The sequence below is a fragment of the Scomber scombrus genome, chromosome 17 (assembly GCF_963691925.1).
Source record: "Scomber scombrus chromosome 17, fScoSco1.1, whole genome shotgun sequence".
NCBI lineage: Eukaryota > Metazoa > Chordata > Actinopteri > Scombriformes > Scombridae > Scomber > Scomber scombrus.
Window position 1 is genome coordinate 27059681 of NC_084986.1, and position 17450 is coordinate 27077130.

Below are 17450 nucleotides of genomic sequence, written 5' to 3' on the forward strand. Positions count from 1 at the left end.
AGCAAACATTTTAAATGAGTGTAATGGACTTGCACACTTTACTCTAAAATACTATTGCAAGCTGTAGCATTAATATTTCCTATAATTGTATCTAAAGACCTCAAAGCATGAAAAGCAGCCTCATAGTGTCACATACTGTCAGCCACACAGTGTATCCAGTTCATTTACCACTGTGAGCAGTTAAGGGTTAATTCTATTCCATATGTTCAAGATAGACAGACAACAGGAATGATTTAACACTCTGTTTCATGATTTTATTTCACATGCATAGCAAAAATATCAGCCTTTAAGATTCATATGAAAAATACGCTGTTGACATTCTTTATAGAAGTACAGAATAGCATTCCTCATTTTGAGGCAACATGAGAAAACAACACATGCTGCTTTGATAAAGAAAAAAACATTTGTCGCTGCTACAATAAGTAGCATGTATGGAGCGTAGTGCATTGCACTTTTACACTAGGATAAAGAAAGAGCATTCAGTCTGCTACATGTTCAAGACTTCATCACATTGCTTAACATTTTAATGCTTAAAGTACACAGTCTGTTTGGAATAAGCACGAGGGACGGTTTTCACTTTGCTTCCGGGATGAGAACTCCAGTATGGATCCAGTTTGACTCCTGATCACTAAAAAAGAGTCTTTCTAGAAGGAGATGTGGCTGCTCCTGTAGCTCTGGATGAGAGAAATTAGTTCGGACATGTTTGAAACATGCGGGTTAGCATTCATGACTTGCTCCACCATCTTCTGAGGGAATAGCGTGCTCAGCTGGCAACTCAGGCCCTTCCTCTGCTCACTAGACAGGCTGCTCTGCACCCACGGGTCCCTGGGCAAGTTGTGGCTGTGTCTAGGGGTTTGCAGTCTGAGGTGTTGCTTCTCTGAAAAATGAGAAGGATGGTCCCTGTTATGTGGTGCCAGAGCCGGGCAGGAATCCCATGCTGGACTGTGGGGGGACACCCTGGTCTGCTGGGGGCTACACCTGCACTGGGTGCACATGTGGTGCTCGCAGGACGCTGAGCCGTTTTGAGTAGGGTAGTAAGTTCCTCTGCTCCGACCGGGCATGTGGTTGTTCCCGCCGTACGACCCTGAGAGGGAGTAGTCACTGTGGCTCAGGATGTAGCTGGCCACCCCGCTGCTGTAAGTGCAGGGAGGCCTCTCCATGCTGTAGGGAGCGTCCTGGATGTACAGACTGGACATGTAGCTGCCCATGGAGCCGATGGCCTCGTCCACATCGCTCAGGCAGTGACCGAGGCTGGTGTTCAGCTGCATTCTCGGGCTGCTGCTGTCTCTGTGATAGATGAACTGCTCGCTGGGTGACGATCTGTGGGACTGTTCCTCGGTGTTGAGGGGAGGGGTGGTGGATGAGGTGTGACTGTGGTCCGGCTGATACACGGCAGGCCCGCAGTGTGTATCCTGCAGGCTGGATTTGGGCGATACGTTCTTGGCTCTGTCTCTCAGTGCCCTCAGTTCATCAGCCACAGATAGCTGTGATTGGTTGGCCCGCTCTGGGTGGTAGAACTTGCACTTCACTCCGTAAGTACACTTCTTTCCTGAAAGAAATAAATACGGGCTTATATGGGCTTTCAAAACACCAGCTGTAAACCTGTATCTCCTCAAGAGACTGTCAACAGAGGATGTGTGTGTCTGTGTGTGCTTTCAGTCTGCAGTACTGTAAACACACTTAGCTTTGCAAACAAATTAGCAGTAACCTCTAGCTTTCTATTAGGGATCTTTGTAGGGATCCAGTTCCCTGGCTTGCTGTTTGGTTCCAGTTCCAGCAGTGTGAGCTGGGTGTTAATGCACTGCAGCCTCTCTCAGGGCCAATCACTGACTGACAGGCAGGCAAATGAATCACTCCTCAGCTAATCTCTGTGTGACAGATTGGTGGCCTTCCACAAGTTTCACATGCTCCAGTCAGGAATCACTGTGCAATAAGAAAGGATGAGGACAACCAGTGCCCCCTGCTGGACTCATGTGTTTCCTACAGAGGGAGCATCTTTTGAATAAAGGTTTAGCAGCACTGCCCAGATGTTTTCAGATGTTTTTACGGTACTTTTAACCTTATGACCAAATGAGAGAACACAGTTTCTCACAGTTTGTACCACAGCTGTGTTCAGTTGCCTTTTGAACATTTTGAAACTCCAATTTGAGTGATATATCAGGACATTCATCATACTTCCTCAATGGGCTGAGAAAACATTTTGGTTTTACGAAATCTCTAAACCACTTGGACAATGTCAAAAATACACTGAGGTCAGCACTTCCCAATTCAACACCCGACAACCAGAAGATGTGACTACCAAAACTCATGCTGTTATGGAGTTCTACAGTATTTATTAGACACACATGGCTTTATAAGGGCAATATTGGTTGGTCCGCCACTTTGTTCCAGACTGAAATAAATCAGCTGCTATAAAATGGATTGTCATGAAATAAAAATATCAATGTTGCCCAGAGGAATCATCCTACCCTGAGTCTTCCTGTAGCGCCACCATTAGGTTCACACTTGTGGTTTTGAGTGACAGGTCTTGACTGTTCTCTAACTGTTAGGTAGATTGAAATTTGGGACAGACTTTTCTGATATCCTGACTTGCTGGGAACTGGCTTTTCATCGAGCACCATCATCACGTCAGAATTTTTATATGCTTAATATTTTTGGCTCACTTGTATGACCAACATACCTGCAAAACAGCCTCAGCTGCTACCAAGCTAAACTAACATGTGATAACGGTGAACATTATACTTCCTCAGCATATTTATTGTGAGTACACTTCATATTTCTTAAGCTGTTTAATAGGTATCAGTTAAATCCTTCATGTAAGAACAAGGAAATGAACCTGAGCAATGCAACAGGAATGTCAACCAACCATAAGGGCAGTGCTGCTGCTTGTTTTCCGCAGTCCACGGCTTCTTCCGAAGAAAATCATCGATGGTGGGACCATTCCTACCCAGAGGATCATCTGGAGGCATGAACCTGCGCCAGCACAGAGACACAGTTAATATGTGATAACTTGAGATGAAATGTTCCATGGAATAAAACTGAACCCTAACCATGCGTACAGCAGAGGTGCCCTTTTTTTAAATTATCTTCTGCCCCTCACAGAATCTGTGCATACCCCTGTATGCTGCCCTGTACAGTGACCCAAACCACCATCTGTCTTACTTGTCACTGACGAAGCTGTACATCAGCAGCCTCTCCTCTATGAACTTCTTCCATTGGGGACTCTCCGTCTGCAGGTCACGATAGTTGTCGTTGGACACAATAATCCCGTCCGAGTCGAAGGCCAGCTTGACGATGTATCGGTCATCGTAGCACACCACCCTCTTACCGTTCACACAGCGGGATGGTGTGTACACCAGGATCTTCCTCCTCTCCAGTTCATGGAGAATATGTTGATCTGACAGAGATGAAAAAAGAGTTGTTTATCATTTGTTTATTGTTCAATATACCTTTTAACATTAGGTGATGCTAGAGAGATCATCTAGTGTTTCTTTGGTTTCAACAAAACTGATTATTGCTAAGTTGTTATCAGTCAGCTAAATCTAGTTTATTTGGGTATTCGTAAAAATTAGTATCATTTCTCAAACCTATTTTAGATGTTTACATAGAAACTATGAACATGTGATCAATCATGTAAATTCAGGGTGAAACCGCTATAACTGGAAGTAATGACTCATAGTCAAATTCAAGCACTTGTGGATTTTTCCACTTTACTCTGAGTACAGTTCCTGCCCAAAAGGGTGTGTCCACTTTGACGTGTAAACACAGATGAGCAGGTCTGAATCCATTACCATGAAGATTACACTGATTATTATATGACTGGTCAGGCTATTTGGAGCCTGTACACCGCCCTGCAGATCTAGTTTTGTATTTTATTCATGAATCTTTTTTAAAAGTTTCATTGTAAAATGTTTTATTTTTGGGGTTTTAGACATTGTTTAAAGAGATCTGTAATAAAATGTCAGAATTTGTGAATATATTGAAAGTGCACATGTACTGTAAATGTCAGCATTTAAGGCCCATTTTTAAAAACTGTACAGTGAGTTAAAAAATGATGTGTTGTTTGGGCCCAACTGAACTAAAAATTGCCCACTTCAAGATAGCACTCAACATTAAAGCCGTGGAAAGCTTAAGAATAATGGGTCTGATCTGTTGCTTTTAAATTTAGAGATATACTTCAGATGAGCAGGGAGCATGTCCTTGTAGATAACACTTGCTGAGGCGACTGACCTGCACGTTGCAATTCATCGTGAGCTTTATGAGCATGTTCATAAAAAGTATAAAACTGCACCTGGCACTCTTAATGCTTCCTTGTAAAACTGCTGATGACTGCTTTCAGGAAGGAAACTATTTTTTATCTAACTTGGTTTCAGTTATTTCAGTTATACTTCCTCCTTGTTTAAAACCATCCATTAACATTGTGATTTTTCTTTTCAATTAAATTGGGTCAAATCCATTGGAATGAATCCAGTGAAGCCACTGTAAACTGAGTGTGGCTACAGCTGAGAGAAAGGTGAAGATAACAGCAGGACAGAGTGGTGAATGACATGATAAAACAGTTATGCAAATTATAGTTTTTCCTTTCCTTGATTTTTGGTGACTGTTTTGCTGATAAGATAAGATCTTTACTAATGTTGGCTCTGTGCCAACATGTTTCATCAAAGATACTCACTGTTGTGGCTTCAATAGTTCTCCAGTTCATTCAAATGAACCTGCTTGTTTTTACTGTGTAGGTGTACAATGCTTAATTTCCTGCTTCATTGTTCTGATTTTGGCACTAAGCCATGATTGTAATTAAAAACAAAATTGAACTGATGATATCATCCCTCATCCAAAAGGTGTGTTTGCAGATTCATCAAACTCAACTTCAAGCTGCACTTTTCAATATTCCTCATTATGAACAATGGTTCAAATGACTGTGTCATAGTGAGGAACCCTTCAAGAAGGATCAGCCTACTCTGATTTGAAGCCTTATTTAGCTCACTGTTTTGGTTTAAACTGTACAATCTTCACGTAATTTTCACGTCAGTTGCTGCATCCGTGAATGAGGCTTAAATTCTGACCCATCTGGATTTGGTGCTAAAGGTCACAGGGTTCACTGAGTGTGATCAGATGTGAGACAAATATGTGCAGAAATACCATGAAATCTAATACGTTGTTCATGTTGCATAAACTGTTCTAAACAGAAACAACATGGGATGCCTTGACTGGCCTGTGATGTCTTGTTGCAGTCAGGTGACCTCACCTGTGATGGGGGCCTCAGGCCGCGGCTGCTCCTTCCTCCACAGGGGAACGAATACCGTGATGTCCCGCAGACCTTTGTCCAAGAACCAGTTCACTGCCAGCTGGAGGCCCTGGCACGAAAACACCTTCTTGTCGCCATGACTACAGACAAGAATCAACAAGACAGAGTCAACAAAAAAACAGCTTCTTGTTTTTGGTTTCTGAGCACATTATGCACACATCTCTTCTCCCGTTTTCAGGAAGTAGACAGTGTCGCAATGCACGTGCCCGGAGTTCTCTAAAACATGACTCACTGTTCACGTGTACTTTTTCTCAAAGTGTGACATTGTGCTTCCTTATTTGACCTAAAATCCAAAACACATAGCCTGTTCCCTTTATTTTTTATCTAACAAAAGTGGCAATTTTTCTAAACTGACAAAATGATGAAATGACTTATCATAGTCATAATCATAATATTATGTTCATTTTAACCCTGACGCCAACAATATCTCTAAACTAAAACATGAAAAAGTCAGTGAAAAGTGCTAAAATTGTCAAACAAGTGAGCGTGTGAAACCTGACACGTTTGCATTATGATTATTATCACCAGCCTGTCTCAGCAGTGCTAGAAAAGTGTAATCTGCTGTGAGTTCTGCTGGAACAAGTTCACCTGACAAACATCTGTTATCTGAAATCCAGACTTAACACTTGTATTACCAAGATGTACCCCAGAGCGACTGAAGAAGTAAACTGGACGGTTTTGCCTACAGGTCAAAGTATACAGTGTGTGTGTGTGCGTGTATGTACGTACGTGTGTGTGCACGTGGGGGATTTCCCTTCTCTTTGTCAGCAGGAAATGATGAAACGGTTTGCATATAACAGGTAACAAAAACAAGGCTTGGCTTGGGAGTGTTCTTGAATTATAAATTAATTTCTATTGCGTAATATTACTGGAATGACATAAAGGTTTACTCTGAATGACCTTTCCATAGCTGTTCACACCTACGCTGTGTAACTTTTTCCTGAATCTATCGACAACCGCCTGAAAATGAAAAAGACGAGTTGCTGTGTGCTGTCTCAGTTGCGCTTCTTGAGTTGAGTAATGTCAGAACTAGCTTTTGAAACCAACACAGTCTGAGCAGTTGAGAACTAGCTGTCCTGCATTCATAGAAACATTTCAACTTTAAAAGTGAAACATCTGCATTTAAAATAAAAGTACTCATTCAGCAGATTGTTCCATCTAAAAAGTACCTTGCTGTTGTATGTGGTCTACAGTCTAGACAGTAATAGATTTCTTTGGCCACTAAGGGGCAGTGCAACAGGCTGTGAACACAGTTGCTATTTGGGTCAATGACGTATAAGGATTTTCAACAACTCAATTTTAAATAATAAAAACAAGCATATCTAATGCAGTAGTTCAAACATTCAGAATGTTGTGTACCTGACAATTCATATTACAATTTGAAAAGTGATTTTAGTGGGTTTTTCAAGATTAATTGGCACTGGCCTGAAAAAAAAGTCATGTGGTGCGACCATGATTCATCTTGAAATGTCTTTTATAAATAAAAGATCATCATTTACAAAAAATGTTTAAAAAATGCAAATACTTTGTTTCCAAACACTTTATATTACTGAAAACTTGTAAAAAAAAAAAGATGTGAAGCGTGTTAAGTATATTAATTTATTTCAAGATGAATCATGGTCGCACCACATGACTCTTTTTAAGGCCAGTGCCAATTCATCTTGAAAAACCCACTAAAATCACTTAATTTCAAATGTATAATATGGATCTTCAGTTACACAACATTCTGAATGTTTGAACTACTGCATTAGATATGCTTGTTTTTATTATTCTACAATTGAGTTGTTCTAAATTCTTATACGTCATTGACCCATATACATATCCAGCAGACACAGGCTAGCATTATCATTCATTTGGACTTGTGTTTCTGTCCACCTGCTGAATGTAAATCCAATATTCACTCTCTAATAGCTCTGTTTTTCTCTCTACCAACTCCTGAGGGAAATATCTGATGTTATAACTTTGTCTTAACTTTGTCTTGTTGGCTTTACCAGAGCTTTTTAATCTTATTTTAATGTGTCATAGGAAACAGCCGCCTGCTGCATCAGTGAGAAAGACAAAATGGTTAAGCTGCTGATCATAAAATCAAATCAGTAAGCTTGAAGACTCTGTAGAACTAAAACTAACTGAGGGAAACCCTTACATGTAACACACATGTATCTGAACTGTTGCTGATAGAAAGATATTAAAATGCTTCATCCTTTATTATTGTATTTAATGTTTTGCACGTAAAGCTTCATTCCTCAGAGTCATTTGTAACATCAGCTGTAAGATAGATGTAGTGGAGTTAAATGTAGAGGGAAATATTTCTGTAATCGATCGATTGATCTATCTATCTATCTATCTATCTATCTATCTATCTATCTATCTATCTATCTATCTATCTATCTATCTATCTATCTATCTATCTATCTATATATAATAAATCAAAGGGGTACACCATAATTTGTACATGTCACAGTCTATGTATTAGTCATTTAACAGCCTGTGAAAACAATTGTGTAATTCTCTCTATGGCCCTGAAGGAGCTTTATCAAATCTAAGATAATAACTTCAGTGAGATTGCAATCTTGGTTATTGCATTATGGGAAATGTAGGATCCAGTGTTTTTGGAGTTTGACCCTTACTATGCACTAAAAGTCTGCATATACCAGCCTCTGCTGCTTTGATTTCAATTGTTCTTTTTCAAATCTGTCTATAGCAAGCTCTTCAACTTTGTGGAAGCACAACACTGAGCCACTCAAATGTCCCTTTAATAAACTAATGTGAACTGATCACAGAGTTCTTCATTCATTGCCAGCAGTGGCTGTAAAAGAGGTTGGACACAAGGAAAGTTGGCTTTAGTTCCACTGCTTTACGTGGGAATAAAGGTGTGACAGTAAATAGTTCAGCCCTCTTCCTCTTTCAGCTTGCTTTAGGCCCTTACAGGAATACACATTGTGAAAACATCTCTTTTGTTTTTCCACTTTGAATTCATGTCATGCTCTCCACCTACTCTCGAGATTATTTGTTTGAGCAAATTTCAGCTCAGAGCTTCCTTGTTACCCAATTAGGGCAGGTAAAGTGGCAGCAATGAGATCACATGATGCAGGAATTTGAGTTGTAAACATGTTGTAAGTCACGCAAGATAAAAACTGTATCAGAGAAACGGCTCAAACATGTTTCTTGTGAAAAGTTAATGGTAACAACCCTGAACATGTCATGTTGCCCTTCAGGCATTGTGCTGTCCTTAACTGAGCGGGGCAAAAAGAGAAGAATGTGGGTACACATGTTTTCACTTCCCACATCTTAAAGAGGAAGTGTGCCGATATCAAATCTGCAAACTGAAACACAGATTTGACTCATTAAGAGATGGAAATAAAACTATAATAGCCTAGTTATATCCTTTATTTATATAACATTTATATATATAAGGAAGGAGAGCATTGTGTATGTTATCATTCCAAACATTGTGGCTTGGCTGGAGAATTATGAAAAGCCAATTAGTTGTAAATAGCAAAAACAATTATTATTAAAGAGAGACATAGAGTTGACTCACCTCATGGCCACATTGCTTCCATCTATAACCACCGGTCTGAAGCCAACAACTGTCTCTCTGTCTGATCCCGGTCTGGGCTGGTTGGGACTGGGGCTGCATCCTCTGGGCACCAGTTTGGGACTGTTTGATGCAGTGTGGCAGGTCTTTATCAGCTCCTCCAGGATGTCATTGGTCTGGGCATCATGGCGGAGGCTCTCCAGCACCCGTATAATATCACTCTGAGAGTATCCTAGCTTGAGAAAACGCTCCACTTTGGCGTGCTGCTGCTGGCGGTCCATGGCAGACTCAGATTTAGAATCTGGGGGCTGTGCGTGTTTCCTCTCCTTTGTCTTATCGGGACTGTCTGGCTGGGGAACCCTCCTCGCCTCCTGATTCTGGTTCATCAGCGTCTCCACGGCAACGGCCTGTGTTTTGGAACAGTTGACAGGTGTCAAAAGATGATGGAGGAAAGAGGCAACCTCTGTAACTCACTGTAAACAAAGGAAGCCAGCTGTGGTTTCACAGGGTTTTTTGAACAAATCGATGTGGTTTGGCGTGAACTGATAGAATTTGCTCTAGTTACCACAACCTCATGACTGCAAACGCAAGCACAAACACTGGCTGACGTCATGCTGGTTAAAAAAGCCCCTGTCACACACATACATACAGGAAGTTAAGGGTCGACGCTGATCCCTGGTCTAATTTTACCTCCAGGCTCATTGAAGGTCAGTACCCAAGACAAAATATGAATGGAACTGATGTGAGTGAGTGTGGGTATTAGTGCCTCACCCCATTCCACACATATTTTATAACACTTTTATGGAAAGCCCCTTGAGCTTTATGGCCAAAGAAAGTTCACACTGATGTATTTAAGAGTAGAAAACTGCTGAAAGACTCAACCCACTTCTTCCACTCTTCCTCCCCAACAAACCCACAAGCTGAGCTATATTCGAACAAGCTCTCACACAGTTGTCACATCTGAAACAATGAAAACAAAACCACTAACGAACACTCAGAGGGCGTGTCCAGCCTTTAAAAACTGAACTCGCCTCATCATTTATAGACAAAACATATCCATTATACTTTGAAGACTTCTTTGTCTTTTGAAAGCCTTTTTTGATGTCTGTCACGCGAGATAGCTTGATAAGCTCGTCCTGTGCTTCATGTCTTGGTAGCAGTGAAGTATGAAGAGAATCATGACAGACGTGATTCAAATCATGTCACGCCCCTTAAAAAAAGTTTTAAATTAAACATCTTGTCAAAAAGAGTTAAAGAAATAAAAGAAAAGACACTCTTTACACATGATGTTTTTGATCTGGGACTCTTGCAAGGAGCTTGGCTTTGCACAGACCTGCTACAACCTGCACCAGACCACATCCTCTGCTGCTGAGGTGACAATCAGTTTATCTGCAAGGACTCTTTTTTTCCTCCCAAAAAAACGTAGAGTATGACTATCTCTGCTTGTTTCCCCCTCACACCTACAAACTCCCAACATCCCTCAGCTTTTTGCAGCCCTGTCACTCTGACACCTACTCTACTGGTCTCTCTCACTCTGAACATGACAAGCCTCAACATGACCAGACTGCAGGCAACTTTTTCTTCTGGCTGAGAATTCACATTTAACACAAAACAGCAGTAGCACTTTATCACATGACTGAAGTCTCATTCTGTACTTACTCAGAGAGTGTTGGATCAGAGCATTGGAGTGAAGTTCCTTCTGACTCGCCGTCTCTCAGTGTTTGTGAGCTGCTTCAGTCAGCCAGTCAGCCGCTCTGACAAGCAGACCGGTCTTTGCGAGGCAGCTCTTATTACTCATATGAGGAAGCAGCTGCTCACTGCTGAGAAAAAAAAAAAGAGCAAGGACCGGCAAGGAAGAGAAGTCTGTAAATTTGTAATCACTTCCTCATCAGGAGTCAGGGGGTAGATCTCGGAGCCTGTGGGATTTGTCCCCCCCTTTGCCCCTGTTTTTGAACTCTTCCTGGTGTTGTGAAATAAATAATGACTGGTTGTCTGTGAAAAAAGCACCAGGAAGCCTGCAAGTGAGGGATCAACATGATTTTATCTGCATTTTACATATTCAGTTTATTATGTTCTTTAAAGGCTAAATGTAACATAAAGTAGTTTTTTTTTTTTAGGGTTTTTTCTTTATTTTTTCTTTTAAATGAATGAGCATGAGTGTGAGCATTTTTTTTAAAATTAGTGTGAGATTCAGAGGTCAGCATGTCATAATGTGTTTTACATGTTTTTCTACTTTGGAAAAAAAAAACTCCAACAACCATAAAACCGATCAAACATTTTCAGATATCCAGGATCAATTTGTTGACAATCTCCAGCTTCAGACAGAAAACAGAAAAAATAACGTGTGAAAACATTAAGTGGAAATTTTAGGTTTGTTGTTTTACAGGCGTTTCCACAATGACAGAAAAAACAGTGATAAATGGGACAGTTCACCTGAAGTGTACCTCATTCTGAGAACTGCTCTGATCATGGGGTACAGAGAGCTGAGACGATATATTTATGTTCATAGAGAGTCACTGAGTGTCCACACACTCATTTACTTATGCTTCCAGCAAGCCTTTTTCCTTTGGCTAAAACAAACTGATGTGTTTACAAAAACAGAAACTGGGCAATGACAGCATGATGACAGCATGAGGTAAGGAAAAGGAATTGAAGATGTATATCACTAGGAATGGGACATTTAGTGCTTACTCACAATGACACAGCATTCTGATCATTCCTGTATTTATCTAACCAGGATGTTGAAAATTACAAAACATGAACAGAGAGAGAGAGAGAGACTGTTTAATTGGATTGTTAAAGTCTGTGTAAAGTAAGAATAAATATGTGTTCTGAGTTTGACATACCACAGAAAAGTGTGTTGTTAACCACCTTGCCAAATTTGAATGATTAAAAAAATCGCCAAATATATGAAATTAGGCTTCAAAGTTGTGTAAAAATCCTCTAAAATCACCTGTCAATCAAAGTCACCACCTCAACCAGAAACATGGACGCTAAAGGTGCGTTCAGACCAAGCGCGATGCCGCGATGTCGCGCGACAAGATTACATGTTACAAGTTACAAGTTTTTTACAAGTCAATGCCAACACACGATTAGATGCGAATTCGCGCCGGGCGATGCGATAACGCGATACAAGCGACGCGATGGACGCGATGCCGCGAAAATCGCTCAACACGCGAGTTGAAAATGTTGAACTTTTGGGGTGACATCGCGTGACGCCGTGCCGCGATAGCCTATCAGCATTGAGATTCCCCCAAGTCACTTACGTCATGACGTATAGCCCAGCTGGCTTTCCCTTATAAAGTTTTGAAGAAGAAAAAAAACAAACAGCTGACTCTCCCGGCATAGATTCAACAGTTAAGCTTGATTTATGCTTCTGCGTCGGAACGACGGCGTAGCTACGCAGAGCTCTCGCCGTAGCCTGACGTGCACCTCCAAAAAAATCCTAACTACGCGTCATGGCAACGCGGACCGCAAGGGCTGTGATTGGTCCGCTCAAAACACATTTGTATCAGAACTTAGTTTTTTCTTCTTTCCTCTCCTACTAATCATCTCACCACCTGTATATATGTAGTATTTAAAGTAGTATTTTTTCATGAAGGACTTCTCATTATAATATAGTATTTTTACATTGCTGTATGGGTACTTATACTTAAGTAAAGGATGTGAGTACTTCCTCCACCTCTGCACTGGTTCCAATGGTAGTTCAAACTGAATCATTTGTTCTACATCATTTACAACATGAAAACATCTTGCTAGCATGCTAGCACATAGCAGCACCAGTCTGTCCATCACTTTGGTCCAGAAACAACCTGGATTTATTCCAATGGAAAACTACAGTCATTCCTGATCCCTGGAGGATAAAGCTGCTGACTTTTCCTGCCTCACCATGAGGCTAAGAGTAAAATATCTTGACATGGAATATATATCCACGGTACCCACGCAATAAAACCCCTTGGCTTTATGTTAAGTGCCATCATCACATCATACATTTTAAGCAAAAAAACTTTTGAAACTCTTTCATTTATCACTTTGGTTTGTGACCTAATACTGCAAAACTAATAAGATTCCATTCAGCCTCAGCTGCACTTTGTGTTTAGTCCTAATAAGCAAATGTTAGCATACTAACACACTACACTAATGGTAGTTAAGAGTAGTAACCATTAATAACACTATAGAACACCTGCTAGACATTGACGTGTTAACATACAGTCGAGATGTTGTTCTTGTGCCAAGCAGCAACAAGTCATCAAACTTGGAGGTTAAATTGGAAATGATTCTCAAACTTTGAAAAGGACTCGAAGCGCAATAAGTTCATTTCCAATCAGCGGCTGATTCATTTTTAAAGACATGTTACAACACTTTATTGCCTGCATTAGGATTATTGCTTCATAAATCTTTAATTGTCAGTAAATCCACCCACTGGGCTATTATGGTTTTAAAGAGGATTTGCCTGTAATGTGCTGCATGGAGTCACTGCTATCACTTATCACATACACCCATATGACAAGCTGGTCACCAGACACCATGTAGGCTACAACCAGCACAGCAGCTGAGACTGTAGAACATCTGGTTGAAGGTAACTAACTACATTGATTCTAGTATTGTATTGAAGTACAATTTCAGGGTAGTGTATTTGGCCTACTTCATAATTGAAGGGAAATATTATATGTGTTATTACACTACAGTTATTTGATGGCTATAATAACTTAGTAAATAAAATATGTTATGGATAAAACTAACCAGCAGATATATTAAACTCTACTTAGGTAAAAAGAATGAATAAAAAATGGGCCTTTTATTGTGTTTTTGTTGCAAGCATCCCACAGTGAGGAGCTCAAAAGGGTTCTTGTGTCTTCTTGTGATATCATTTTGTCAAAAAATTGCTGCAAGATCACAAAATTTTAACATAAATGAAGTATTTTCCCATATAAGAGCACTTTGAGCCAGTTGATAAAGTAAAGAGGACATTATCATCAGATATATAATTTTACTGAAATGACGCATGTTGCTTTTGGTTCCTTAAAATCATAACAGTTTTTATGTGTAAATGAGGAAGTGGTTATTTGTTTCAGCTTGCACATGTTTATAATCAGCATGACTTTCCTACATGAGCAGTCTGAACTTGTTCAGGTGAGAGCTTGTAAACGCCTTCAGCTGGGTGTATACTTCCAAGAAGCACCTACCTTTCCAAAGAAGGAACACATGGCTGACGAGACAGAGACAGAGTCAACAGAGGTGGAAGTGCTTGTACAGCAGTGGAAGACAGAGTGATGGGTGCATTCTGGTGAGATTTGATTAGGAATTAAAAAAAAAAAAAAAAAAAAAAAAAAGAGCACAAGAAAGTCCTGTTGAGAATACCATTGCTTTTATGTTGGTGAAAATGTCAAAGAGATAAGTCAGCAATGTACGACTGTGTCATGACCAGCATTCACAAGGGCACTCTTGATGGGTGATTAGGAAAGCAGGACTCAGGAATCAGCGTGCACAGAGAGGAACATGTCAAAATACCTCGTGCATGTAGATATCACAAGAGCAGCTGTTTCCCCGGAACATCAGTGGATGTGATCTTTTCTCTGCAACTCTGAAAAGACAAGTCAGGGTTCAAATAAATAGTTTTAACTGGAAGAAATCATATGAATTTAGACAATCGACAAGAACATCAACATACAACATAAACCTGGGTATCATGCATAAAATAAGATATCTAATATATACATAAATGAATGGAACAATCATACTGTATGTTCTTTACATATATGTTGACAAATGTGGTCACATCATGTGTATGTATGTATGTATTTTCATATCAATATTCTGTTATGTGTTTATTCCTATGAAGCGTGTGTGTGTGTGTGTGTGTGTGTGTGTGTGTGTGTGTGTGTGTGTGTGTGTGTGTGTGTGTGTGTGTGTGTGTGTGTGTGTGTGTGTGTGTGTGTGTGTGTGTGTGTGTGTGAATAGTATGCTAGTTTATTTGAATGGGGTACGGTTTTTAAATCTGGTGCAGAGCATCTTTTCTCTTTATTGAGATGTATGTATTTGTGCATGGTCCCTGATATAAATAAATATAATAATAATAATAATAATTTCATGTTATGCAGTAAACCTGACAGTTTGTTTGCTTTCAGAACTTACTGCTATCAGCGTTTGCACACTATTACCAAATACACATTATACACATACAAGCTGCCTGCAGTGCTCACACTCAAACTTGAACTGCTTTCAGAGTTATGTGTATATGGGTCAATGACGTATAAGGATTTTCAACAACTCAATTTTAGAATAAAAAAAACAAGCATATCTAATGCAGTAGTTCAAACATTCAGAATGTTGTGTACCTGACAATTCATATTACAATTTGAAAGTGATTTTAGTGGGTTTTTCAAGATTAATTGGCACTGGCCTGAAAAAAAAGTCATTTGGTGCGACCATGATTCATCTTGAAATATATTTTCTAAATAAAAGACCATCATTTACAAAAATTAAAAAAAAAAATTAAAATACTTTGTTTCCAAACACTTTATATTACTGAAAACTTGTAAAAAAAAAAAGATGTGAAGCATGTTAAGTAAATTGATTTATTTCAAGATGAATCATGGTCGCACCACATGACTCTTTTTAAGGCCAGTGCCAATTAATCTTGAAAAACCCACTAAAATCACTTAATTTCAAATGTATAATATGGATCTTCAGTTACACAACATTCTGAATGTTTGAACTACTGCATTAGATATGCTTATTTTTTATTATTCTACAATTGAGTTGTTCTAAATCCTTATACGTCATTGACCCGTATATGTTTCAGAGTATCTGTGTTCTGGCTGATGTCTGATTCTAACTTTTGAAATTCCTGTAAATATTGGATGCAGCTAAATTTGAGTGACTCATACTGTGTCACTCCCTCTCAGCAGATAGGCAAGATAGCTCAAACAATGCTGACATAAAATCACAATTGTTCATTCAAAAGCAGCTAAATGCAGGTGCTTCTTACCTTCAATAGAGCAAGCTATAGAAAACACAACTGAACCTTGATCCTTATTCAGTACACTTGAAGTATGTGTGTGTAGGCGTGACTGTATGTATAACTATAGGTATATAACCCTGCCTTTGTGAGGAATCTGGTCGTGACAGCTTGAACAGGACAGGCTGACATTCTTGCTTTCTGTATTTACACAATACATACTGATGACATGAGTAAGAGAGCGAAACAGTAGAGAACAATGCTGAAAGTGACTTGAAGATGATTTCTGTGAGATACCTCAGACTCTTGTTTAATATGTGACTGTAATCTGGATGAGCTCACCATGACGCATTCAAATGACTCAAAAACAATACTGTGACCTTTTCTTTGGTGACCTCTCCATATTGACTTTGCAGGCCTGAAATCACAGGAAAAAACAACTGGCAAACATCCACATCCGTCATTATCACCACAGCCCATTCTCATTTTGGTATGATGACTTATCGTCTGTAATCATATACACGGTAAACATTACAAGGAGGTGTGCACCCTGCGTGGGCGACTGGGGAAGTCTCTACTAGTGGTTCCACCTGGGGGTGTAAGACAGTGCAACCCTTTTTTTCCACACTACTGTCAACTTTCAGTTCTTAGTGTTTATTCAGCTTCACCCCGGGAGACTTATTTCCATTCGCTCTCAACCACATTCAATCCCCCTCCACCCACAACAATATGTTGAATTTTCGGGAAATTATAAACATTGCGTGGTGATTCATTCAATAAAAGGAACTATGGATATGTGTTGGCATTAAGGTTCACTGTTAAATCTTATATCTACAGTTTTATGAAGATAGATGAATATTTTTTTAAAGCCTGTTCCTTGAAAAAAGTTTGACTGACTTGTGGAGACCTCAATCTATACTGACACTGGATGAAGAAATGTTATATTATCATATATATTCTTGTGCTCAAATATTAGGCTACATCTAATATTTTATTCTGTGGCTACAAGTGAATTAAACATTTCAGTTTTAACCACTTCCAGGAACTGTTTGATTTTTTTGGAAATACACTTAGTGGCTTCCTTGCCAAGAGAAGGATAAGATCAATACACCTCACCTGTTTGTACAATGTGAAGCTAGGGCATGCAAATTGTTAGCTTAGCATAGTATAACAGCTGTGAACAGGGGGAAACAGTTAGCTTGGCACTGTCTGAATGTGACAAAATAATAAAATAAAGCTCACTTTATCCAATTTGTGTAATATATACAAAAACTGAAGCATAAAAAACAAGTTTGTGGTGTTAACAGCCTTACGGTGAAGCTAGGACTCCAAACAAAGGAGACACTGAGCAGGGGTGGTTCTTCTAGGGAGGGGCCAACAGGGGCCAGTGCCCCCGTAACTCTGAGTCTCTGTGGCCCCCCCGAACGAAGAGTCTGCATTAATAATAAAATGACAGACTTCTTACCGACACTGAGCTTCAGAAGTTATTATTGGGTGAATTTTGTTACCTTTGGCCAAGCTAGCGGTTTCCCCCTGCTTTCAGTCTTTATGCTAAGCTACATTACTTCTGGCTGTAGCTTTATATTTACTGTACTGACACAAGAGTCAGTCACCTTTTGGCAAGATATTGAATAAAAGTTGTCAAAATG

The 17450-nt window shown here is 39.7% G+C and overlaps 1 protein-coding gene across 1 annotated transcript; it reads right to left on the bottom strand.

The window, feature by feature from the left end:
- Positions 1–263: 263 nt before the first annotated feature.
- LOC133997701 (endoribonuclease ZC3H12A-like) lies at positions 264–10618 on the bottom strand. Its single transcript, XM_062437391.1, has 6 exons — positions 10500–10618; positions 8844–9247; positions 5246–5385; positions 3163–3397; positions 2867–2973; positions 264–1549 (listed from the first exon to the last, which is right to left on the bottom strand). The coding sequence occupies exons 2-6, from the start codon at positions 9224–9226 to the stop codon at positions 645–647; spliced, it is 1770 nt and encodes a 589-aa protein (XP_062293375.1). The 5' UTR covers positions 9227–9247; positions 10500–10618; the 3' UTR covers positions 264–644.
- Positions 10619–17450: the final 6832 nt, after the last annotated feature.

What these genes read in the sequence shown, in the direction of transcription:
- LOC133997701 (XM_062437391.1), bottom strand. Translation starts at nt 9,226, where the DNA reads ATGAACCAGAATCAGGAGGCGAGGAGGGTTCCCCAGCCAGACAGTCCC. An exon ending in GCCTGAGGCCCCCATCACAG is followed by an intron (nt 3,398 to 5,245) that starts GTGAGGTCACCT and finishes CATCTCTGTCAG; the next exon opens with ATCAACATATTCTCCATGAA. An exon ending in GCAGCAGCACTGCCCTTATG is followed by an intron (nt 1,550 to 2,866) that starts GTTGGTTGACAT and finishes TATTTCTTTCAG; the next exon opens with GAAAGAAGTGTACTTACGGA.